General features: G+C 45.3%; 1 protein-coding gene across 1 annotated transcript in view; it reads left to right on the forward strand.

Annotated features, from left to right (window-relative positions):
- LOC137415492 (polyunsaturated fatty acid 5-lipoxygenase-like) overlaps nt 1–27,900 on the forward strand; it is a 100,391-nt gene that overhangs the window by 30,928 nt on the left and 41,563 nt on the right. The window contains exons 6-7 of the mRNA XM_078782580.1: nt 3,451–3,554; nt 15,848–16,020. Coding sequence (XP_078638706.1) covers nt 3,451–3,554; nt 15,848–16,020 — 277 coding nt within the window. The remainder of the gene's footprint in view (nt 1–3,450; nt 3,555–15,847; nt 16,021–27,900) is intronic.

Genomic DNA, 27,900 nt, shown 5'->3' on the forward strand with positions numbered 1-27,900 from the left:
CTCCTGAGGGTGAACACACACTTGTTTCGGGCTTTGTGAAAGGAAATGAGATTTCCTTCCGTTGGATTTGCTTTCAAGGAGACGAAGGCAAGTTGTTTCTGGGCAACAGCCTCACCACAAGATTCCGTGTACCATGGACGGGAGGAAGGGTATGACAACTGAAGACAAGATGGGATAAATCTGTGCATGAGCGAGAACAATTTACTTTGGAAGAATTCCCAGGATGAGTTGATGTCAGAGGCAGTAGAGATGGGAGACCAGTCCAGATGATTGATGGCTGCTTGAAGACCGTGCCAGTTGGCCTGAGTGAAATGCCAGACTCGTCGACGCTGAGGAGGCTCTCTGAGAATGGTCAGAGAGATGTCCACTTTAACAAGCACATGATCAGATGAGCCGATTGGAGCAGAAGAAGAGCAGCAGACATTTTCAGGGAAGTTAGTCATAACCAAGTCCAGAAGAGAAGATTCTCCATTGACTGAGATCCGGGTCGGGAAGTTGACAGATTGTGTCAGTCCCAGTGAGTCGCAGAAGTCCTTTGCTGAAGAGCCATGGCTGGTGAGAGGGGTACCCACACCCAGCCAACTGGCATGGTGACAATTGAAATCACCACATATGAGGAAGAGAGAGTTGGGATGGGTAGATAGAAGTTGGTCCATATTATCAGACAGCGAGATGTAGATGGAGTCATCACTGTTTGGTGGATGGTACAACACACATATGAACGAAAGGTGGGAGCGAAGGGGAAGCCGTAGCCAAAGGTATTCCTGGGGGTGAGGTGGAGAGAGGGCAGTGCAGGGCGAGTGAGGAAGAGTTTTTTTTATAAAGATAGCAACCCCACCTCCAGGACGAGGCTCAGGTCTATCATACCGGAGGAGGGAGTAACCTGGGAGAGATACCAAGGCATCAGAGACATCATGAAGGAGGAAAGTTTCTGTTAAGCAGATCACATCTGGTTTGTCAGAGGCAACCTGTATGGAGAGATCGGTCAAGTTTGAGCGAAGGCCCCGGATGTTTGAGGTCCATACCGTTAATGAAGAGGAAGGGGGAGCATCGGATACAGAACAGGGTTGGGGGAGGGCTAGGGTAAGATGTGGAAGAGGAGGAAGAGGTAGGGAGAGCTGTTGAAGGTGTGGCAGAGATTTCAGAATAGCTTGGAGAAAGGGAAGAATGGGGTGGACAAAAGGTTTGATGGTGATTGGGTGAGGCACAGTGAGGTGTTATTTCAGGAGGGGGAAGAGCGAGGCAGAAGGTTGGGGGAGATTAAGGTGAAAGTTGGAAGGGGGAAGAAGCGGGGAGGACGCTTTGAGGAGGAGGTGTGAGAGGGGAGTCTAGGAGGGGAGGAGCGAGGGAGAGGGGAGGGGTGTGGGGGGAGTTTAGGAGGGAAGGGGCGAGGGGGGAGATTTGAAAGGGATGGGTGATGGGGAATATTTGGAGGGGAGGGGCAAGGGGGAAGATTTGAAAGAGATGGGTGATGGGGAAGATTTGGAGGGGAGGGGCAAGGGGGTAGATTTGGAGGGGAGGGGTGATGGGGAAGTTTTGGAGGGGAGGGGTGATGGGGAAGTTTTGGAGGGGAGGGGTGATGGGGAAGTTTTGGAGGGGAGGGGTGATGGGGAAGTTTTGGAGGGAAGGGGTGATTGGGAAGATTTGGAGGGGAGGGGGAAGGGGGAAGATTTGAAAGGGATGGGTGATGGGGAAGATTTGGAGGGGAGGGGCAAGGGGGAATATTTGAAAGAGATGGGTGATGGGGAAGATTTGGAGGGGAGAGGCAAGGGGGTAGATTTGGAGGGGAGGGGCAAGGGGGTAGATTTGGAGGGGAGGGGTGATGGGGAAGTTTTGGAGGGGAGGGGTGATGGGGAAGTTTTGGAGGGAAGGGGTGATGGGGAAGATTTGGAGGGGAGGGGTGAGATTGGATTTTGAAAAGTGTACGATTAATGGGAAACGAACATTTATTGCAAAATGAGTTTCTTGAGTCTTTCGAGTCAAAAATACGTTTGAGGAGGAATATGAAATGGAAATTTGACAATATGAAAGGAATAGCACAAAGCAAGGAACCAATTAGAATGAATGATTTAACGGGAAGAAACAGCAGCACATTGACGAATGTCACACACAAAAAGCGAAGAATCTGGCTCGGAAAACTCAGCTTTGGTGAGGTGGAACAGGGAAGCTCAAATTTCACCATGCACACGCAAAGAATCCGAACCAGAATCCAGGCCAAAAGGTTCCCCCAGCCAATCACACAAGAACATGGGAATAATTGTGGCCGCTAAAGAAAGATGCAGAAATTACGTTGAAGAAAGCAGAGAAAAAAAAACTAATACTGATCGGATGAAGCGTTATATTTGTCGAATTATGAAGTCATAACGAAAGCACCAATGACAGCATCATTAACATATCTTATTCCCCATCGGGAATACTTGACAATGAGCCATGTTTCAATTTTTTCCATGGAGCTGTTTCAGAGATATAGACGTGCTAATTTTTTCCAAGAGGGCGCCTGTACCACGTGACCTATGACGTCATAATTACCACTAAAATTCTACAGGCGGAGGCACTCCTATGGTGAAAATTTTGTGTCGATCGGACCAATAATTAGAGAAAAAAATTCATACTGATCGGATCTGGGCTTGTTCTTGTCAAATTATGATGTCATAATTAAGGTACCAATAACATCATCATTGAACCACCTTTAGAGGCCTATCTTATTCCCCAAGGGGAGAACTTGACAACGCACCATGTTTCAATTTTTTCCATGGAGCACTTTCTGAGATATAGCAGTGCAGCCTTTTTTGATTTTTCCAAAATGGCGCTTGTACCACATGACCTATGACGTCACAATTCTCATTAAAAAATTCTACAGGAGGAGGCGCTCCTATGGTCAAAATTTCGTGTCAATCGGACTAACATTTGCAGAGAATCTTTTTCCATACTGATCAGATCAAGCGTTGTACTTGTCAAATTATGACGTCATAATGAAGGCCGAGGTCTTGAAAACCAATTATGACGTCATATGATGATGATAATGACATTATCATCATCATATTTTATTCCCCATGGGGAGTACTTGACAATGAGCCATGTTTCAATTTTTTCCATTGAGTGGTTTCGGAGATAGAGGTGTAACGTTTTTTCCAAGATGGCGTCCGTGCCACGTGACCTATGACGTCATAATTATGAATAATTAAATTCTGCAGGCGGAGGCGCACCTATGGTAAAGTTTCGTGTCAATCACACCAATGGTTGCCAAGAAAATGAATTTTTAAAATGCAGACACGTACGTACCATAGGCAAGCGATCGATTGCCTTACCCTGCTTTTTTCTCTGTTATAATCGATCCTTGTTGGACTCTGTTCCTTTTTCATTGAGACAACCAAGCTGTATATTTTACACAAAGGTCACAACAGCTCTGAGGGGGATTAATATGTCCTTTTTTTTTTCTCTACTTCACAGGATGAGGAATATGCGCCTTTCTCTTTTGTTAGATGAGAAGGTGTCCTGGACAAGTTTTTCCGAAATCAATAAGTTGTACAATCAACATGTCACAGCAATCTCTGGTAAGTGTGCAAACGCCATCACTACCACCAGGCAATCAGTAAGTACACTGATGTATTATTGGCATGGACATCCTTTTGGACTCTGACTTATTGAAACCCCTCGACTTTTGGTCTATAAGACAATAAAGTAACTCAATCCAAAAGGACATTCATGGCGGGATAGACCTTATATTATGGGTGCTGTTGATCCCAAACCAGAGTGAAAGGGTCCCAGCAGTGCTCCTTCCTAATCTGTGGCAAAATTAACCCGCCATTATGGCTTTTTAAAGAAACCCTTGGTGATGATAGCTATCTATCAATGATCAACTATCTCTATGCCCGTCTGTTTGTGGGTCATGGAACCCCTAAACTGCAGGACGCACCCCATTCAGAATTTTACCAAACGAACACCAGATCATCTGCATACAACAACTCCCACGGTAAACCCTCCTTTACGTTCCGAGCCAGCACCTCCATCACAGCTACAAATAGTAGTGGACTTCGTACCGACCCCTGATGCACTCCCACCTTCACCTCAAACTCACCACTGATCCCGTCCTTCGTCCTTACAGCTGTGCGCGCTCTTTTGTACATTGCCATCACTACTCTGATCAACCATTCCTCCACTCCTAACTTCCTCAATGCCCATGTCACTACTTCACGTGGAACCCTATCGAATGCTTTCTACAGATCAACAAACCCAAGAAACAACTTCTTCCTCTTTTCCATGTACTTCTCCTGCAACTGCCTCACAACAAAAAGCGCGTCTGTCGTTCCACTTCCTGGCATAAATCCAAACTGCATTTCGTCAATCTTCACTTTCTTCCTTATCCTCCTCTCCAACCCCCTTTCCAATACCTTCCTTCCATGCTCCAATAACTTTATCGCTCGATACCAGCCACAGTCCAGAGGGTACTTCCACCACTTCTCCTGATCTCCCTGTCATTGTCCCTACATTCCACGTCCCAAACCTCAGAAACCGATCTCCACGTCGGGCATCAGACTTTTCGTCGTCATAAATGGAGTGATTTCCACCCTTGCTTCGATCGGGTTCCCCACCTTGAGTTTTGACAAGAGGGAGTGGGGTCCCCCACGGGGTACTTCGGGCTGTACCCTGCCCATATCTCGTTGTAATTGTCATGGTTCTCTTTTTGAGGCAATGTTTTTATGGCCCGATGCCCTTCCTGACGCCAACCCTTTTAGTCGCCTCTTACGACACGCAGGGATACGGTGTACCTATTCTAAACCGGGGTACACATCCAAAGTATGGATGGACTGAAGGAGAAAATGAACAAGTGGAAGGAATGTATGGGGGCAAAAGGTCTGAAGGTGAATATCGGAAAGACGAAGGTGATGGCAAGTGGTAAAGCATGTGGTGAGGTGGAAAGAACTGGGAAGTGGCCGTGTGCTGTGTGCAGGAAGCGTGTCAGAGTGAATTCCATTCAATGTACAATGTGCGCTGAGTGGGTTCATTGAAAATGAAGTGGTTTGAGAGGGTCATTAACCAGTGTGGCAGCTACATTCAAGTGTAAGGTGTGCACAGAGGGAGCTGCAGATGAAGGAAATGTTGAGTTGGATCTTGGAGATGGCGTGAAGCTGAACTCTGAACATCCAAAGACCCAACACACCCTGAATACCCCCAAAGACCCTGAAAACCCAGAGGACCCAAAATACCCTGAATACTCAAAAGAAAAGTGAAGACCCATAAGACAACAACGACCCTTAAGACAAAATAAATGTTTGTATTATGATTGGTGTAAATCATGACAACAAAGCAGCTCATGTACAGTCATCCTAGGTTAAAACAAGCCTGTGCCTCTGTAGCAACATGTGGTGAGGCAAGCGTAGTGAGCCGATCCACGCCAGTATATCGACACAATAATAATCTCCTCCAGTCGGTCTGTCTGTTCAGGATGGGGCTTCCCCTATTGAGGGAGGTGCTACACCCATTCAGGGAGGGACTTAACCTCTTCAGGGAGGGGCTTCAAAAACAAATCTCCACCATTTTGTTTGTTCTAAAGGCCTCAGAAGCCTCTTTTATTAGGCCCACGCTTCTCACTCCCTCACAGCCTCACAACTCTAATTCACCATCTGATTTCATTTTTCGTAGTCGCTAAGATGGTTTCAGACTCAGTTGCAAAAAACGGGAAGAAAATAGGATGAAAATTAACGTCTTTACAAAAATGCATTTTTAAATGAAATGAAGGCCTGTAACATAGAAGTCCATTGAGACTCCCTCACGGTTTTATCTCGACAAATTCACCATCTGATTTTATTTTTCATAGTCACTAAAGGAATGATGGGTGAAGAGGAGTGAGGGGAGAGGAGAGTGAGGGGTGGTGGGGGACATGGGTGGAGAGGAGAGTGGGGAGGGGGGAGGTGGGTGGAGAGGAGAGTGGGGAGGGGGGGAGGTGAGTGGTGAGGATATGGAGGGAGGGTGGGGGAGGTGAGTGGGGAGGGGGGGAAGGTGGGTGGGGAGGGGGGGAAGGTGGGTGGAGAGGAGGATGAGGGGTTGGTGAGGAGGGTGAGGGGTGGTGAGGAGAGGGAGGGAGGTTGGGGGAGGTGGGTGGAGAGGGGAGGGAGGTGGGTGGAGAGTGGGGAGGGGGCTGTGGGTGAAGAGGGGAGTGGGGAGGAGGTGGGTGGAGAGGAGAGTGGGGAGGGGGGGAGGTGAGTGGTGAGGATATGGAGGGAGGGTGGGGGAGGTGAGTGGGGAGGGGGGGAAGGTGGGTGGGGAGGGGGGGAAGGTGGGTGGAGAGGAGGATGAGGGGTTGGTGAGGAGGGTGAGGGGTGGTGAGGAGAGGGAGGGAGGTTGGGGGAGGTGGGTGGAGAGGGGAGGGAGGTGGGTGGAGAGTGGGGAGGGGGCTGTGGGTGAAGAGGGGAGGGGGGAGGAGGTGGGTGGTGAGGAGAGTGGGGAGGGGCGAGGTGGGTGGGGAGGGGGGGGAAGTGGGTGGAGAGGAGAATGAGGGGTGGGGGGGGGGTGGGCGGAGAGGAGAATGAGGGGTGGTGAGGATGGGGGAGGTGGGTGGAGAGGAGAGTGGGACGGGGGAGGTGGGTGGAGAGGAGAATGATGGGTGGGTGGGGAGGAGAATGAGGGGTGGTGATGATGGGGGAGGTGGGTGGAGAGGAGAGTGGGAAGGGGGAGGTGGGTGGAGAGGAGAGTGAGGTGTGGTGAAGAGAGTGAGGTGGGTGGAGAGGAGAATGAGGGGTGGGGGGGGAGGTGGGTGGGGAGGAGAATGAGGGGTGGTGATGATGGGGGAGGTGGGTGGGGAGGAGAGTGGGAAGGGGGAGGTGGGTGGAGAGGAGAGTGAGGTGTGGTGAAGAGAGTGAGGTGTGGTGAAGAGAGTGAGGTGGGTGGAGAGAGTGAGGTGGGTGGAGAGTAGAGTGAGTAGGAGGTGAGGAGAGGGAGGGTGGGTTGCCTTTGTCCATAATAAATTGTATATGTGGACTAACTGTGGAATACAATAACGTTATTATATTCAATAATAACGTTTAGTTTGAAGCAATTTTAATTGTAAAGCGAAGTGTATTCGATGCTTTCAAGTTTAAAAATGAACAATAGAAGTTCGTTGGTCAAGGCAGGTTATCTCCCCTCCCCCTCTCAAGTCAAGGTAGAAGTGCCCCTCTCTCCCCTGTCCTCCCCCAAGAGGAGGAGTGGGGAACATTTGAGGTCTTTTAGTCACATTTTACATTTCATGTAATGCCACTTTACAAACTGTATTTTCCATGGACATGTATGGATATGTGCATGGACATGTATGGATATGTGCATGGACATGTATGGATATGTGCATGGACATGCATTCACATGTTACGTGGAATAGATAAATTGTGTGGATTACATAATTTCTGGATCTGATGAATTGGCAGTACCCATTCTGGAAAACTGTGTGCAGCATCTAACTCAAGATGTCCAATGTCATACACGTCTATGCCACTGGGTTTCCCATGGGTGCCCCCACTAGTATGTTGTAAAACAGGAGTGTCTGTCCGTCCATTCCAAAACTACCCCTCAGTTTTTGGCAAGCCCCGCCAAACCTTTTGTGGAATGTTTTGGGGTCCCTGTGGAATAGCCTAAGGTCGATGGGAGGTTTCATAAATTCCTCAATACAATTATGACTTTAAAATGCGATCGACACGAACCTGCTCCCGATCCGGTAGTACACACGATGAGGAAGATTTTCTGGTTTGATATCTCTATACAATCGTTATTTGAATTTCCACCCAACCGACGCTGTTTTTATCCATTCTCGGGTGGGTGGGAAGTTTCATAAAATTCTCAATATTTTCTCAATTTCTCAATATATATATATTTTTTGTATACAATAATCGAGGCTCGTGAAAGAGCTAACATCAATCACAAAAAGTCAAACGGACACACAACACATACAATAAAGGGAGTGGGAGACAAGATGGGGAGAAAGAGGGGAAGCACACAAGTACAACAGCTGAGAACAGGGACAAAGGATGATACGTGGGGGGGGGAGGGCTTGGGGGGGAGGAGGCATGGGAAGGCTGGGTGGGGGGGGGGGCGGGGGGAGGTATAAAACACATGGGCTCTGCTATAACTTCCAGGAAAGAAAGAAGTCGGGATTTAAAAAAAAGAAGGTGGATCTAGGATGAATTAACGTGAGTAGAAGAGATCAAGGTTTTGGATGGGGGAAGATAACAGATGGTGGTGAATAGGTAGTTTGTTCCAAGGCGGTAGTAAAGAGGAATGAATGAGTGAAGGTGAGCGGAGAGTCCAGATGTATTATTCCAGATGTATAATTATTCTTTTGATTTTCCATTTCTTCAAAGTTTTTCATATCGGCCGTTTCTTGCGGGCAGATTAGTTTGCATTGGTGTTCACATCAGATTGGAGTCTATTTTTGTGTACATCATGAGTGTTTTTAACATTGTATTTTGTTATAATAAATAATGCTGTATTATTAATTTGTGGCTAGAATGATGCTATGTGGAATGAACATATAGAGATTTAGTTTAAAGGAAATGATGTGATTGTTTCCACCCATGACATTCGTGGATTCACCATTTTCAATTTCGCCATTGACTGGGTATAGAAACATTCAGACTGGGTGCATTTTTAGCGAAAGTCCTTCACGAACTGGCTGTCCATGCCTGACGTTCATGAAGGTAGCACAGGAATGTGGAAGATATTGGTTCATGGTTTTCCATTCGACATCTTCCCCCCCCCCCCCCCCCCCCCCCCCCAAGTCATTCACGGGCCTGCTGTCCAGCCTGATGTTCAATTTAAGGAGCAAAGGTGGAACAGGAATGTGGAATTTATTAGTTCATGCTTTAGTGTTCGTTGTTCCCGCATTGTGTGTTTGAATGCGGCCTTCCACCCATGTGTAGCATAGGTACCTTGTGAGTATATATTATACGTGTGTGTGTGTGTGTGTGTGTGTGTGTGTGTGTGTGTGTGTGTTTGTGTGTGTTTGTGTGTATGTATACACTACATGACCAAAAGTATGTGGACACCCCTTCTAATTAGTGGATTCAACTGTTTCAGCCACACCCATTGCTCACAGGTATATATAATCAAGCACACAGCCATGCAATCTCCACAGACAAACATTGGCAGTAGAACGGGCCGTACTGATGTGCTCAGCGACTTTCAACGTGGCACCATCATAGGATGCCACCTTTGCACAAAGTCAGTTCGTCAAATTTCTGCCCTGCTTGAGCTGCCCCGGCCAACTGTAAGTGCTGTTATTGTGAGGTGGAAACGTCTGGGAGCAACAACAGCTCAGCTGCGAAGTGGTAGGCCACACCGACTCACAGAATTAGCCCACCAAGTGCTGAAGCGCGCAGCGCATAAAAATCGTCTGTCCTCGGTTGCAACACTCACTACCGAGTTCCAAACTGCCTCTGGAAGCAACGTCAGCACAACAACTTTTCTTTGGGAGTTTCATTAAATGGGTTTCCATGGCCGAGCAGCCGGACACAAGCCTAAGATCACCATGCGCAATGCCAAGAGTCGGCTGGAGTGGTGTAAAGCTCGCCGCCATTGGACTCTGGAGCAGTGAAAACTCGTTCTCTGGAGTGATGAATCATGCTTCACCATCTGGCAGTCAGACGGACGAATCTGGGTTTGTCGGATACCAGGAGAAGGCTACCTGCCCGATTGCATAGTGCCAACCGTAAAGTTTGGTGGAGGAGGAATAATGGTCTGGGGCTGTTTTGCATGGTTCGGGCTTGGCCCCTTGTTTGGAATGGAGAATTGAGAATTATTATTTTAAAATGGATAAGATTGTCATGGGGACTGCAAGGCTAACTCCCACTCTCGCAGGCAAAATGGCCTTAAAATGCCTGTTGTTGTTGTTGTTGTTGGGCTAGGCCCCTCAGTTCCAGTGAAGGGAAATCTTAACGCTACAGCAAACGATGACATTCTAGACGATTGTTTGCTTCCAACTTTGTGGCAACAGCTGGGAGAAGGCCCTTTCCTGTTTCAGCATGACAATGCCCCATGCACAAAGCGAAGTCCATACCGAAATGGTTTGTCGAGATTGGTGTGGAAGAAATTGACTGGTCTGCACAGAGCCCTGTCGACCCCATCTTACACCTTTGGGATGAATTGGAACGCCGAGTGCGAGTCAGGCCTAATCGCCCAACATCAGTGCCAGACCGCACTTATGCTCTTGTAGCTGAATGGAAGCAAATCCCCGCAGCAATGTTCCAACATCTAGTGGAAAGCCTTCTCAGAAGAGTGGAGGCTGTTATAGCAGCAAAGGGGGGGACCAACTCCATATTAATGCCCATGATTTTGGAATGAGATGTTTGACGAGCACATACGGGTGTGATGTTCGTGTGTCCACATACTTTTGGCCATGTAGTGTATATACGAGTATATATATATATATATACAGTGCGTATCAAAAAAAAGGTAATCCGAATTCAAGGGGTTAATATGCAAAGGTTATTTATTTTGACAATTTACATGTGGTTTACGAATTAAGAGGAGATCCTCAGCTTTCCATTGATCCCTTCCATGCATCATTGCTGTCACACATGACCGAGTACATGTTCATTGAAAATGACAAGTTCAAATCGCATTTTTACAAGTTTGGCTAATCGATGCAAGTCAGGATAATTGGTGCAAAATGAACGTCAGATGTGAACTTTTCTCAGGAATGATTGGCCTTTATGCACCCACACCTTCAACATGTCCACCTCCCCTTTCACCACAAAGCTCACAGCGGCGGAGCATGCCCTGAACTGCTCGTCTCACCATAGCCGGGTCATTGGGCAAAGCATCCACTTCATGTCGAATACGGCCCTGCAATTCGTCAAGATCACGGGGAGGAGTTACGAACACCTTGTTCTTTAAATGCCCCCAAAGGAAATAATCACATGGTGTGAGGTCAGGTGATCTTTTCGGCCATTCCACTGCATCGTTGAGGGCGATGACCCGGTCTCCAAAGAGTTCCCTCAGTCGATATTGGACAGCGATAAGACGATGTGCTGGGGTGCCGTTTTGGGCCCACCAGAGATATCTGAAGACACCACGAACCTGTCGCTCAAAGTTCTCCTCCAGCTGTGGTAAAACTTCATCATTTATCATCTGCAGATACCTGTTACCATTGACATTCCTTTGAAAGAAAAATGGTCCGATCACCTGACCACTTCCACAAAGTCCCAACCAAACAGTCCACTTTTGTCGATTCATGTTGGTGTTCAAATTAAATTCCGGGGATTGTCCTGTCGGTGCATATTCAAGAACATTATGGGTATTGACCTTGCTATCCTTGGTGGAAGAAGCTTCGTCGCCGATAACGAGATACCGCAGGAAATTGACATCTGCTTCGCAACGTGCTGTCAACCATCTGGCAAGCACCAGCCTCCTGGCAAAATCCCCTGGCGTAAGTTGATGCTGGATGTGAATCCGATGTGGATGTTGGTGGAGGTCCAGTCTTGTGTTTCGGTTGAATGTTGCCAAAGGCAATCCTGTCCCATTTCGTCTTGCGCTGGTATCCCAAGGATGCTCCAAAACTTGCTGCCTTACTGATGCAAAGTTCATTTCCGATCGCCCAGTGCGCCTCCTACCAGAATTCTCCTTGTTGCGGTTGAGGCTCGTGCCATGCCCTTGGTATTTTCTAATATTCGCCCAGATGGTTTTGGCTGCTGGAGGCTCCCGTTCTGGGAAACCTTCCCTGAACGCATCACGAGTTCGCTGCAAACTTCCAGTTTAGTGAAAGGTTATAACCACGAAGGTCCGCTGTTCAGTCGTAAGTTAAACCATCTTTTCAATGACTCAGACTGTCTCTAAACCCATACACTGTAGGCCCATTTTAAACAAAGGATGACGCAACTGACGATTACCAGACCAGCTTAACAATTTTACATAATCAACTTGGCAGTCGACAAGTAATGCGTCCATTTAAAACTGTCTTGCACCGATTAGCCAAACTTGTAAAATTGCGATTTGAACTTGTCATTTTCAATGAACATGTACTCGGTCATGTGTGACAGCAATGATGCATGAAAGGCATCAATGGAAAGCTGAGGATCTCCTCATAATTGGTAAACCACATGTAAATTGTCAAACTAAATAACCTTTGCATATTAACCCCTTGAATTCGGATTCCCTTTTTTTTGATACGCACTGTATATATATATATTTATATATATATATATATATATATATATATATATATATATATATATATATATATATATATATATTGTTACGGACGCGGTTAAAGATGTTATATTTGCCGAGCGGAGGCTCCTCGACCGAACATTTATTCCCCGACTCTAACACCCGATTTACCCCAAACTTTGGCCGGATCGCGCCACCGCTATTCAATCGGGAAAACTCTAAAGCGACCGAACGCAAAGAGGAAAAGGAATAAGACGAGAAAAGGGGTGGAAAATACTACTAAATTTTTTTGCTATTTACAGGCTCAAAATAACCAAGGAAGAAGGAAGGATAAGAAAATAATTTACAGAAGCTTTTTAGAGACACAGAGAAAATACTAGCTGATCTAACAGGCTTAACTTATTCCCAGGGACAAGACAAAAGACAGACTACGAGCACACTTACACGGGGGATGATGATAGGGATGGCAGGTGGATGGCTGGCGGGATAGGGAGGTCCAACTGGTCCTGCAGCACGATCGGCTCGTTGGGCAGCCGCCGTTCCTTCGCGGCCCTGCTCCAAACTGCCGTCCAGGCCTCACGCTGCTGTGGCTGCAGTTTCGGTGGCTCGAGCTGCAGTAAATGCAGTTTCGGTGGCTCGAGCTGCAGTAAGTGCAGTTTCGGTGGCTCGAGCTGCAGCTCAACTCTGGACTTCTCTCGGACTCAACTCAAAGCGCCTCTCTTGGACCCAACTTCTTGGACTCCCTCTCGTCTCTCTGTAAAAGCTCATCTCCTTTGGGAAACGCCCTGCCGTGGGTTATATAGGCCCCGCCCCTCAACCTTTGCGAAACTCCCCGATCGCTCTTCCTCCGCCCTCTCTAGCCAAACCCCTGGCTCATGGTTGGTCGAGTGGGGCTGGCTCACTTCTCCCCTCTATGACGAGGTGGAGACATGCCTTTCTTCTCCGACCCTGCCTCGTGGTCAATGGCGGTTATTGGAGGGGAAGTAATTTCCAATCGACGAAAGGGGGAATGGAGGTTTTGGGAATGGGAATGAAGGGAATCTATCTCTTTCACTGGTGCAATGGAGTATTTCAATTAATGGGAGACACAGCCTTACCCTAAAACACATAATAAGATATAACTATCGAACAGGGGTATTCTATGATTGGCTGACGTGCATGCTTTTGGACTAATTATGGGACGCCCTTTGACCCTTACACAGCTCCGGAGGCAGGAGGCGCAGAATAAACAATAATAATAATACACACAATAAAAAAAATACAGTCCTCATATTCGCAACAATATATATATATATATATATATATATATATATATATATTGTTACGGGTCGCGGACAAGATGTTACTTTGGGCCGAGCGGATGGTCAACCGCGACCGTTACAGGATCCCCGATTAGCCCGACTCCCCCAACGTTGACCAAATCGCGCCACAGATATTCAATATGGAAACCTCTAAAGCGACCGAAAGAGAAGGAAGAGAGAAGAAGACAGAGTTCGGAGGAATAACAGGATTTATTATACACACAAGCAAAAAGAAGGAGCGATCAAAGTTATTTACAAGCAATGGATGGAAGAAGCAGTCACACAGTGAATCGTTAGCTTATCTATGCAGTTTACTTAACCCCAGGACAACGATTAAGACAGACGACGTTCACACTTACACGGGGGAAATTGCAGGCAGGAATGGCGGAGGTGGGTTGCTGGAGAGGGAGGCAGGGTCAGGTCCCTGCAACCGGCAGGGCTGGAGGTAGCAGCTCCCACTCTTCGCGTTTTTGGCAGGAAAACCCTCGGTCGCGTCGACGCTGCTGATGCTGTGGACGTCACGCGCTGGCTCGGTCACACCTGCTCATCTCCTTCTGGTGGAGCCGTCTCCCTCCTCTCAGCGCGTCTCTCCAAAGCTTGTTTCATCTCCAAGTACCTCTCCTTTTTGGAGCATCTCTCATCTCTCATCTCACAGCTCATCTCTCATCTCACAGCTCATCTCTCATCTCATCTCTCATCTCATCTCATCTCTCATCTCATCTGCCGAAGCAGTCCCTTCCAGTCGCTTTTATTACTCGGGTCGGAATCAAGCCGCCGGCTGCGAGGGCACGCCTACCGGGTCGCTCACCGCGGTGCTGGTTGGCTGTTAGGGCTGTCCGATTCCCCCTTTGATCATGACGACGTGCCACGCCTGTGAGTTGGCGGCTCCTACCCCCCCTCTTCTCCGAGATTAGCACATGGGCAATGGCGGCTTGCGGGATTGAACACCACTCGCACCGCTTTTGAAAGGAACTTTGGAGAGTGGAGATGATTGGGGAAATTGAAAGGGGCCTACGCTTATTTCGTTCGATGCAATGCAGAGTCAATCTAGTGGGAAACACATATTTAGCCGACATCGAATAAGGAAATAAGCTATTTAAAAAGATATATCGTGGCCTGTGTGTAAGTTTCATGGAATTAACTAGGGGGACGTCCTTCGACCTTATTTACTCTACGAGGGTCAGTTAAAACACAGCAAACCAGTTCTCACATTCTTTACACTTTCCAAATTCGTTACAATATATATATATATATATATATATATATATATATATATATATATATATATATATATATATATATATATATATATGTATATATATATGTATATATATATATGTATATATATATGTATATATATATGTATATATATATATATATGTATATATATATGTATATATATATGTATATATATATGTATATATATATGTATATATATATGTATATATATATATATATGTATATATATATATGTATATATATATGTATATATATATATATGTATATATATATATGTATATATGTATATATATATGTATATATATATGTATATATATATGTATATATATATATATGTATATATATATGTATATATATATATGTATATATATATATATGTATATATATATATTGTGTATATATATATATATATATATATATATATATATATATATATAAATTTGTTTTTCACTAGGAAGCTGTGGGCTACGATGTGTAATGTACATAAAGGTGGAAAAAGTCTGATTTAATGCTACTTAATTCATGGTGATTGTGAATGGCGTCTTTGACTTTGCATAGCAGTAATCACCAACATTCCGGCTGTGGTGTAGAAATTGTGGGTGGAGTCAGGCGAACTGTCCAACCAATGGGTGGAACGCGGGCGCAGGAACGGACACAAACATGCATGGTTCCTTGTACAGTTTAGATTATCTTGTTAATACCACTCATGAAAGAGGGATGAGCCAAAGAACAGTCCAACACTATCTGTTTTATTTTGACAAAATTAATAATTCACTTGTAACGGACCCTTCTTTTTCCTACTGTTGATATTCCTTCCAATTACCGTATGTCACTTCAACACTTACTTGATCATTACGAGCACATGACCTTATGTAATCCATCGAAAAACATGTCCCACACGATATCACCACATGACAGCTTTTTGGGTAAGCCAACCTGCTTGATGGCATTACACCGACAAATCTTCATGTTCAGATTCCATATCAAACTGAAAGAATTTATATTTCTGTTTGAACCAATTAAAAATGGTGACCCTTAATTTTTTTACCCTAAATCTCCATGGGCAACTTTCGACTTCAAAGCATGAAAACACACTTGTAAATGCTGTAATTAAAAAGTATATAAATACATTTTGCAAGATTGATTTTGTGACATAATTTATGATGTTGCAGCAACGGCGATGAAGCGGTGGAAAGAGGATGCTTTCCTGGGATACCAATACCTTAACGGTGCAAATCCATTTGCCCTGCAACGCTGCAAGGCCCCTCTTGACAAAATGCCGGTCACCGATACCATGGTGGCACCGAGCTTGAAACGCTCGCTTACACTCGAGCAGGAGATGCAGGTGAGGTGCCCATAATCGTCATCAGAGTGCAGGTGAACACCGTTTAAAGGACTACAAAAGGACCCAATGGCAGGAAGAAGTGGTTTCAGTCAAACCTTTAATATTATAGCAAACTAGTGTGTGTGTGTATGTGTGTGATTATGTCACTCCCATACAGTGACACACACGCACACACACACACACACGCGTGATTTTTTTTTTTGCTGTGATTTAACTCACATATGCAATTCTGAGTCCTCAACCACCCCTCCCTTCCACTCACCGAAAGTCCTTCCCCTCTCAAAGCCTCATCCTTACTCTCCAAACTCTGCGCCATCTTTTTTCTCTTCCTTTCCCTCTCCCGCGCAAACCCTAACCCCAACCCTAAGGCATCAGGCCCCTCCTCACTTCAAGCCTTCAATCCCTCCCCCCAACCACCTCTCATCCCTGCTTTCCTTCACCCAATCCTCAACCTCCTCTTTCAAACTCTGTCCTACCTTTACTGTCCCGTCCATTTTCACACTCCTTTCACTCGTAGAATCAAACAGGCGTTCCCACACCGAAACGAGGGAATATGTAACACTTTCTGTTCTCCGCAGAGGCAGATTGTGATTCCTTGGAGCCCTGGGCACAAAAAATATTTCGCCCCAACATCCCCTAAAAATATCAATGCATCAAAATTCATTGATCCTTCCCCTCTCAAATCCTTCCAAACATGGACTCCATCTGGCCCATCTGGAGACCATAATACTGGTTTTCTGACAATGCCATCACGGACATCACAGAACCCCACCACGGTTGTCTATCTAACTCACAATTTCAAGAGAAAATAGTCGGAAATAATAGAAGAACTTGCATAACTCCCATGGGGAAGATTCCCGCGGAATGCCACGTACTTATTTGGGTGGTGTATAAACAGCAGAACACTGCGTCGATCGTTGAGGCCTATGTTCACAAGGCCCGTGACGTTTATCGGCTCAAAATGCTTTTAACTGTCGCTTTGGTCGCTTTGGTCGCTTTACACTGAAGGTAAAACTTGTATGGAGGGCATGTCGATTGTGAACACGGCGTTATTGGCTTCGCATAGCAGAGTAATCACCAACTTGGCGGTTGTAGTATAGATATTGTATGTGGAGTCGGGTAAACTGTGCAACCAATGGCTGGAACACGGAAGCACGGATCGACGCACGCACCGCTCCTTTTACAGTATAGTTTAAAGTCCTTTCACTGCTGTCTGCCGACATTAGTTGGCGGATGTTAAAGATATTGTACCAGATGATGTCCTTCATGAAGAGTTGATGGACTTTCACTGGCACTATGAACAAATTTCAAAAATTACACGTGCAGTGCAGTGCATCAGCAGCACTGCTGCGCCTCCCAGTCCATGATGCAGTTGAGCAGATTTGTTCTGCATCTGATAGCATTAGAAAAAGAAGAAGAAGAAGGATAAGAAAAAGACTTGCCTTGTGAGGACATGCACATTCGAAGCATGAATATTATGCTAAGCCTAAGGGATGGCAGGAGTCCCACCACAAGCCTTGTGCATCATTGACTGTTAGTATGTATACCTTGATTGTGCTTCCATTGTGGACATGCTTGTTACAAGATTTGAACAACTTCGTACAAGTTTTTTTTTTTTCTTTCAGTTTTCCTCTTGCATACAGCTTGATGAATCGTAACTTGTATAGCTTAAGTTAAAGTTTGATAGTTTAAGTGGCACTGAGTGGATTATCCTCAACTAGCAACAGTACCCGCCCTACGGGCGGGGCTTCAATTGGAAGGCCTAAATGAAAACGTAAAATATCAGAAATTGAACGCTTTTTTATTTTTAACGATTCATATAAACATCCGTTGAATCATATCACACGCAAATCATCAAAATCTAAACGGTACATGGCGAAACAGTACATGGACGATCACGTACCACGTACGACTCGCGTCTCGCTGGCTCTCATGTTGTCCCGATAATGATCCTTCCGCAGGTTCACCGATGGAAACCTTGTTACGACTTTTACTTCCTCTAGACAGTCAAGTTCGCTCATCTTTTCGGTGCACCGACACGGGCTGAGAACGGCCCATGCAGGGGCTGATCCGAGGATCTCATCAAACCGTCCGATCGGTAGTAGTGACGGGCGGTGTGTACAAAGGGCAGGGACTTAATCAACGTGAGCTGATGACTCGCGCTTACTGGGAATTCCTCGTTCGTGGGACACTGTCTCAAGCCCCAGTCCCCATCACGGATGGGGCTCAGCGGTTTACCCAAGCCTGACGGCGAAGGGCAAGGTACACGCTGGCCCGTCCAGTGTAGCGCGCGTGCGGCCCCGGACATCGAAGGGCATTAAACGTTCATTAAACATTAAACGTTCATTAAAGGATTACGAAACGAAAAAGATTACGAAACTACGTTCACACCATCACGTCAAACACTACCGTGAACACATACATCGTCACAACATCGTCACAATGAGAACATCGTCACAATGAATGTTATACGAACGCGAATGTCATGCGGGAGTCCAAACCTGAGAATGCTGGAGACCAAAGCTGAAATTGGGAAAACTAAATCGCCTATTTTACTCCCAGGGGTCCAAGGATTACCCACCCAAAATATCTTTGCGATCGGTTCAGCAGTTTTTACGCTACCTTCCAACAGACAGACAGACAGACGGACATTTGGTGAATTATAGTAAGATACCTCTGTTGAATTATCTTTCAATCAACAGCAACCCTCTCCCCCCTCCAACCCCATCATCATCCTCCTCCTCCCACTCCACCTCTGCCTCCTCCTCTGCCTCCACCATTCACATCTTCCAATCAACAGCAACACTCTACCATCTGTTACCCCATCGTCATCCTCCTCCTCCACCATTCGCATCTTCCAATCAACAGCAACCCTCTCCCCCTCCAACCCCCATCAGCATCCTCCTCATCCCACTCCACCTCTGCCTCCTCCTCTGCCTCCACCTTTCACATCTTCCAATCAACAGCAACACTCTCCCATCTGTTACCCCCATCGTCATCCTCCTCCTCCTCCACCATTCGCATCTTCCAATCAACAGCAACACTCTACCATCTGTTATCCCATCGTCATCCTCCTCCTCCTCCACCTTTCACATCTTCCAATCAACAGTAAGCCTCTCCCCTCCAACCCCCATCATCATCCTCCTCATCCCACTCCACTTCTACCCCCTCCTCCCTCTCCACCTTTCACATCTTCCAATCAACAGCAACACTCTCCCATCTGTTACCCCATCGTTACCACGTCTCCGACGTGTTCGGTGATGTCTCACTTCGAATGAGCAATTGTTTGGAGTGTGTCACATCGGTGTGTGTGTGTGTGTGTGTGTGTGTGTGTGTGTGTGTGTGTGTGTGTGTATATATATATATATCTATCTATAATTCCAGTAATCTCTGTGTGTATGTGTGTCTGTGACCGCTGTTTCTCGACAACCACGGGTCCGATATACTTGAAACTTGCCAGATATACTGATGGGGACCTGAGGATGTGCCTTTTCAAGGTTTCATATTAATCGGACAAGTAGTTACCGAGCTATGTCCAAAAAACGATTCGACCAATCAGAGAGCAGCGAGCTACCGAGCTATGGCGATTTAGCCGTTCGCCGTTCGCTTTGGCTTTGCGAATGGACCAAACCATTTCATGTAAATAGAGGGGGGGGATATAATTTTAGATATATATATAGTACGGGCATGCCCTAGTATATCCAATGGGCTGAGATTGGTGCTTGGCGCTGGCCACTCCACAGGCCCTCGGCGTTCTATCCAATGACCAGGGAATTGCCGGTTCAGCCATTCTCTTGCATGGATGCTGTAATTGGCAGGAGTGCCTTCCTGCTGGAACCATGTTGGGAAATCCCCATCTGTGTTTAAGACACTGGGGAATGCTTCCTTGTTGAGCATACGCCAGTAGGCGTCTCCTGTGACTGTGCCATCAAAAAAGAAGGGGCCTATGATGCAGTCTTTCCAGATGCCACACCACACTATCACAAGATCGGCACCTTGTTCCTTTAAAGCAGTAAACCAATGAGTGGATTGAGGGTTGTCTTGGGACCAGTAGCAGGTGTTCTGTCAGTTCACCTCATCATTTGCGTAAAAAGCAGCCTCTCATCACTGAACAGAATTGTGGATGGGAAATCGGAATTTTGAGCACATTGTTCTGCAGCCCATTCACAAAATTCCATCTGTTGGTCTGGATCATCTTCTCTGAATTTCTGCAGGTTGTGAAGTTTGGAAGGATGCCATTTGTGTGCTTGAAGAATGCGGTGGACACTCCTGTCTCAGCGGACAACCACCAAAGAGACCTTTTGGAGCTTTTTGTGAAATGAACGAGGATGGTAGTAGCTGTGTGGTCGTCGATGGATGTCCTCGGAGGTCCACTGCATGGTTTATCTCCCATTGATCCCGTTTCCCTGAACTTTGCTACCAGTTTGCCCACACAACTGTGTGCAATCGGTGCGCGGTCCGGATGCAATCTGTTGAATTCCTCAGCGACCTTCTGATATCTCCGATTTCCTATGAGCAGGATTACCTGGATGCGTTCTTCCTTATTCAGTGACATCATGGACACCTTCCAGAAACGAATAAAAATCATGAAAACATCATTCTTAAATGAAAAAATAATGAATCACTTATTTTGCCCTATGGTCCCAGACTTGTGGGACACCCTGTATCTATGCATGTGTGTGTGTATATATAATAATTATCAATCAATCGATCATGGTTTTATTATCAATTCGTCGCAGCCACAGCTGAATTGTCAATGATTTACAACAGAACATAAAATACGAGATCATGAAATAAATAAGTCAATAATTTGCAATCACTATAACATACAAATAATTAAAATGAACAAGCATTCTGAGTATTGTGCTGCAATACATGTCCCCTACCAAAGTTCAATGTGCCATAACTTTGTCAAAAATGATCGAACATGCAAATTTATGCACGGTTGATGCTGGTTTTCAAACTTGATCTGAGGTATGCTGAGACACGTGTGTCATGCCTCGCCTCGTTGATAAGCCCGCAAGGTCGCTCCGTGGAGCGGCCTGCACGTATTGCATTGTGTGAATTATATAAATTATTACCAACTCACGGTCTGAGGTACTCGCGATTCAAGAGATATCCATTTTTTTTTTTCGTTTAATTAACGATATCTGCCAAACCACGTGCCCTATCGCAAATTCCAAAAGGACATTTTAGTAGACTGACATGCTGAACAGATTTGTGAAGTTTCCCCTCGATTGGATCAAAAATGAGGGAGGGGCTCGGTTTTAAAGGTTCATGCTTAAAAACGTCATATCTCTGAAACCATCAGTAATTTATTATATTTTCCGGTTCACGATCAATGATCGATGTGTATATATATGTTGCTCGGCTTGGCTCCGCCCCTCCCGAAAGCGCGCACTGTGTCGCGCTGTTGACGTTCGCGAGACGAGGCTGAGGACGCGCAGTGCGGCTTGAGGAGAACTCGAGAATAAACAAGAGATATCCATTTTAAAAAATATTTTCGTTTAATTAACGATATCTGCGAAACCACGTGACCTATCGCAAATTCCAAAAGGACATTTTAGTGCTGAACAGATCTGTGAAGTTTCCCCTCGATTGGATCAAAAATGAGGGAGGAGCTCGGTTTTAAAGGTTCATGCTTAAAAACGTCATAACTCTGAAACCATGTGACGCATGACATCATGCTCGCTGACTTTTTTGTTCGCCATGGGTATGCGATTCTGCCTGCAAAGTTTGGCCTCGATCTGTTCAGCCGTTGCAGAGAAAAATGGGTTTTCGTGTTTTCACGAAAAACAATATGGCGACCGAACCACGTGACCTATGACGTCATAATTATCATTAAAATATTCTACGGACTGAGTCCATCATATGGTGAAAATTTGATCCCAATCGGTACTATTATTGCAGAGAAATTGGTTTTTAAAGGAAATTAAAACTTAAATTGGCACTGAGTTAAGGATCATCAGAATTATCAGAATTACCAAAGTTCAAAGTACCATAACTTTGTTAAAAATGATCGAAACGTCGTGAAGTTCGAACTTGACCTGTAACTTATCATGAGGAAACCAGGTGCCAAGTTTGAAATCATTAGCGTTAAGCGTTTAGAAAAAAAGCCCGGAAAACTGTTCTTTGCGTGACGGACTGACGGACTGACGGACTGACGGACTGACGGACTGACGGACTGACGGACTGACGGACTGACGGTCTGACGGACTGACGGTCTGACGGTCTGACAGACGGAGGGACGGTGTGCAAACCTCTAGTCGCCTCCGGTGTACACCAGGAGGGGACTAAACAGCATCGTTTAAGGTACACACATTATTGTGAAATACACCCATTGCCATAAAATACACGTATAAAATACAGCCCCTGCCGAAAATACAGCCTTCCCACAAGCCTGCCCCTGCCGAAATCTCAGCTATCTGCTCACCTTCACTCTTTCATTCCTCTTTTCTCCAGCCTCTGGAACAAACTCCCACACTCCCTTCAATCCCACTCCTTCCTCCACGTCTTTAAAACAGCTGTTCACCACCATCTCTTATCTTACCCCATCCAAAACCTTGATCTTTTCTACCCCCGCTAGTTCACCCCAGATCCACTTTGTTTGAAATTCCAACTTCTTTCCTGGAAGTCCTGGCAGTGTCCATATGTTTTATACCTCTCCCACCCCCCCCCCCCCACCCCCTTCCTATGCCTCCCCCCCCAAAGCCCTCTCCCTCCCACAGATCTCTCGATGTACCTGCTCTCAAATGTTGTGTTTGTGTCCTTCCCCCTCTCTCCCCATCTTGTCTACCGCTCCCCATGTTATATATTTTATGTGTCGGTTTGTCTTTCTGTGTGATTAATGTTAGCTCTTTCACGAGCCTCGATCTTTTATACAAAAAAAACCAAAAAAAAAAACATGTAGAAAATACACACTGTTAAAATACACACGTATAAAATAGCTACAATAATAAGTACCATGTTCCAAGATAAAAAATTTCCTTGAAATATAAAACGGGAAAGAAAAGGTAAATCTGTTATGAATCTCACTTGGAGAATATGTGTTAAGAGATTAATGTTACTTAGAACACATTCATGGTATTCAAAAGTCTAACTATATAAGGCATTGCACTCTTTCTGTGACGTTCAGTCCTGCACCTAATTTCTCTAAGCTTATTGCTGTGATGTAATTGTCCAAGTGACGATTGTTTGTTTGGTAACCAGATATATATATATATATATACACAGACTTGGCATTTCATATGGAATATATTTTTTTTCTTGACTTGGGTTTACTTTCTGAACTCAGTATATCAATCTGGTGAGTTTCTTTTACGCTTCGGTGATGTCTTTGTTAAAAGAACCATGTCACTGATTGTCTGTCGCAGCAAGAAGTCAATAACAGGATTATATCACATGTGGTGTGACAAAATGTACGGACAGGTACATTTGACGATTGGCTTCACAATCGGGTATATAAGGGTTGTTGCGTTCTGTATTAGTGGAAAACAACTGCTGCACGTCTACAAAAGTTATTGCCGCTTCCTCTGGAGATGGTCTGTCAACTCGACAATGCTGTTTGTCATGGAGTGGTGGCTTTACGAAATTACGGCATGAAACAGCGTGCTATTGTTCGGCAGTATGGTATCACTCAAGGTCAGGTGTCAAAGATCCTGAAACGAAATGCTCAGAGGGGTGTCCCTACTCCAATACCGAGGCCAGGACGTCCCCGCAGAACCACAAGGAGGGATGATCGCCAGCTGCACCGGTTAGTCCGCAATGGCCGTACCAAGTCAGCTAATCGGCTTAGGGCTGAGTGGCAGCAACTGACAAATGTGCCTGTATCCAGAAGGTTAGTCAACCAACGACTGGTTCAAGCAGGCTATCGTGCCAAGCGTCCCCTGAGAAAGCCATGCCTGACCAGACAACACCGCCAGCGCCGATTGCAGTGGGCCAGAGAGCACCGCCAATGGCAGCCAGGACACTGGAATCACGTGATCTTCAGTGACGAGTCTATATTTCTGGTCTATCTTCAAGATGGCCGCGTCCGAGTGCGCAGACAAGTGCATGAAGCCTACAATGAAGATTGTATAGTGCCAAGAGTCCAAGCTGGAGGTGGTGGGGTGACCGTTTGGGCTGCTTTTCATGCAGGTGGCAAAACTGACCTGGTTGTTCTGAATGGAAACCTGAACCAGTTCAAGTACAGGGCCATTCTGGAAGAAACATTGCTTCCATTTGCTCGTGCAGCCTTTCGAGGAAACTTTGTCTTCCAAGATGACAATGCACGGCCTCATTGTGCTCGCATGATCCAACACTTTCTTGCTGACCGTGGTGTAGAGCATATGGAGTGGCCTGCCATGTCCCCGGATATGAATCCGATGGAGAACTTGTGGGCAGAATTAACGCGTCAAATCGACAACTTGGACCAGCAGCCCACCTCTGTGCATGAATTGCAGCAGGCAATTGCCGCTGCATGGCAAGCGATTCGTGTCCAAACCTTGGCAAATCTCGTGAACAGCATGCCTCAACATGTACGTGCGCTCCTGAATGCTAGTGGGGGTTACACGAAGTACTGAACTGTAATTTTACTGTCCGTAATCCCAGTCGTAATTTAACTTTTGTTTTTATTTAAAAATTTTTTGGCTAATCTGCAAAATAAAGAGATACTTCTGGGAAACGTGCAGAAGTTTAACACAGTACTGTCCGTGAATTGAGTTCGATATCAGTTTACATCACTTTCAAGGATCAATTTATTTGCTTCGAAATGTCAAATGTGGTTTTTGTTTCTTTTAAAGGTCACATTAACAAAATCTAGAATAATTTCAACATAATTCCAATGAACTTTTGGTTCTAAGTCATCTTGAAAAGTAAGTTCACCCCCACCAAAAAATGGATGACAACACCAAATAATTCAAGAGATCGACTTGTGATGTAGGTGTCCACTGAGTCAAAGCCTGAAGGCTTTAGCATCTATCCTATGAAGATTGTTTGGCTTTGGAGCCCGCTTGAAGTTCTTCACCATCTTTGCCTTTGTCTCATCATCCACCTGGCTATCAAAAAGAGCTAATGCAGCAAGGTGTTCTGACAAATACCAGAGGTGTCTCGTGAATGCTTTGACAGCAGTTTCACGGACAACCATATCTGGGTAAGAATCAACGGTTGAAAGAAGAAGCAAATCATTGAGAGGTGCCTTTGTGGGTAGCGGCACCTCATGCCAGAATCTCGCATACACAAGTGCAACAAAAATAGCAATCTGTGGGATTCCCTTCAATTCACGTGATGTTAGCTTTATTTGGTCTTTGAAGAGAACCATCTTGAGAGCATATATGGCTCATCATCCAGCGGGCATTGTGCATAGCTCCTGGGGCACGGAATTTCACCTCTCTGGCCTCACATCCACCCGGAAATGTATGGCATAGTCTCAGAAGTTCTTCATAGTCATCACATGGGTGTTGTTCTTCGAGCGCAGCTGCATAAAAAAGTGTCATATTCTGACGTTCAACAAGGTTATCGGAAAATATTTTATCTTCTCCTACTTGGAACCTCTTCTTGTCAATTAAAGACCACTGTTTCTGAAACCTCTTGAACAGTCTGATCTCAGGTCCGCTAGTGGGTCCTATGACTTTAGATGTAACATCAGAGAGCATTACTTCAAACACATGATGATGACATGCAATCCAGACAAGCTTCACATCCAAAGCTGCTTCAATGAGGGTACAATTATGGGTACATGCTCTGTTTCTCAGCCCTGTGTTGGATGCAGTGGTGTCAAACACTATGCTTTTCACCAACTGTTTGACATGCCACTCCTCAAGAAGTTGTATGCATGCATTTGCATGTGCTACACCAGTGCCTTGGGGAATTTTTGGGACTCCAAGTAACTTCTCGGTATGCATACCAGTTACAAGTATCGCTTCCCGATCAACAGATTATTTGTGATTGCCAGAATAATCAGGGAGCAGTTCCCCATCCAAGTGTAGTCGGAGTTATTCAGTGGCCATTATTTCTCTTCCACGAATTCGAGCACGACGAATTCCACTGTGTGACAGAGAAACGTCTTCAATGGTATGACCAAGAGATTGTGCAAAAGCACTGGCCACAAACATAGCACGCTGATCTGAGAGATTTACTCTGTCCAGAGTTGCCACTGTTGCTGGAGTGATCACCTTGATGGGAGCCCTTTTCGCCTGTTTGGCAGAAGATGGACTTTGGAGTTTGAATTCATTGTCCCCTGAATCGGAGCTTTCAATCTCAGACTCATCATCATCATCAACCACAGCCGATGTTGATGGAACAGATTGCATTGCTGTTAGAGTCTGAGCAGCATGTTTCTTCTTTCTTTTATCTTCATTCTCAAGCCTGATACGCTTTCTGTTCTCCTTCACTGCCAGAGTGTTGTCCACAGATCCCAAACGTGAACTTGGGGGATCCTCACGCTGCATGATAAGGAATGCTTTGTCTTCTTCATTCGTCATTTTCTCAAGCGCATCATTTGGTGAGATATCGAAGAGGGATTGAAGATCCTCTTTGAACATCTGCTCCTTCACTCTATAGTTTTCGAATGTCTTGGTTCTATTTTTCTTTTCCAGTTTGTAGGAATCATACAACTTCAAAAGTTGGCGCTCACAGGAATCTACTCTCTGCACTGGAATTCTTGCTTTCTCTCAGTATGCACACGCAGCTTGTACACTAAGTTTGGCACTTTCACGAACTGTATGGTGTTCTTGTATGTGATGGTACACCATTTTCTGCAATGTGTGTCCTTTGGTTGGTAGTCCCCCACATATTATTTCCTTTTCAGACGTGCCCAGCAACCAATCTGTGGAAAAGCTGCAAGTTTCTGCCATCTGAAAAAAACAGGATAAATTTAAAATGTTATTTTTTGAGCAACCTCTAAATAAGTTCCAATTGACCTCATATTTGGTTCCTATGATGTTTATAAACATAGGAACAAGGGCAGCCTTGTGGAGCATGGATATTTAATAGAATTAAATATTACATATACAGTCACTTGAAAAAGTAAGTACACCCCATGTAAAGTTTTGACTTTTTCAACATATTTCAACACACAGCTATTTGATCTTCATTTCAACAATATTGAAAGATAAAGGTGATATAATATAACAAATATCATGAAACATTTACATTTTGTAGTCCATTGTATAATTTAAATAAACAAAAATGCAAATTTCGCATGTGGAAAAAGTAAGTACACCCCTACATTTATCACTACTTCAAATACCTAAAATTAGAATCAGGTGCACCAGCTCAGGTGCAAATGATTAGAACATCGTCGGAGAGAATCTTGGAGGAACCTGTCTTATTTAAACCTCAGACATTTAGTTTGGTTTGTTCTTTGTTGTTGAAGCGTGTGGCGTCACCATGCCTAAATCAAAAGAGCTCTCTGAAGCCTTCAGAAAGAAGGTTATCGATGCCGATGAGTCTGGGAAGGGATTTAAAAAGATCTCCAAACAATTTTGAAATCAATCATTCGACTCTCCGGAAGATCATCTACAAGTGGAGAAGATTCCAAACAACTGCCAAATTGTTCAGGCCAGGCCGCCCCAGCAAGTTCAGCCCGAGAGCAGACCGCAAGATGCTGAAAGAAGTCTCGAAGAACCCCAGAATGTCATCACGGGACCTACAGGTAGCTCTTGCCACTGTTGATGTCAAAGTGCACGAGTCTACCATTAGAAAGAGGCTGCCCAAATTTGATCTACATGGGAGGTGTGCCAGGAGGAAACATTTGCTGTCCAGAAAGAACATCAGGGCAAGACTAAAGTTTGCGAATGAACACCTAGGCAAAGACCAGCACTTCTGGAACAATGTGCTCTGGACAGATGAGTCAAAGGTAGAGCAATTTGGCCACAGTACCAGAAGACATGTTTGGTGAAA

Source organism: Myxine glutinosa, chromosome 7, assembly GCF_964187855.1.
Source record: "Myxine glutinosa chromosome 7, kmMyxGlut1.1, whole genome shotgun sequence".
Lineage (NCBI taxonomy): Eukaryota > Metazoa > Chordata > Myxini > Myxiniformes > Myxinidae > Myxine > Myxine glutinosa.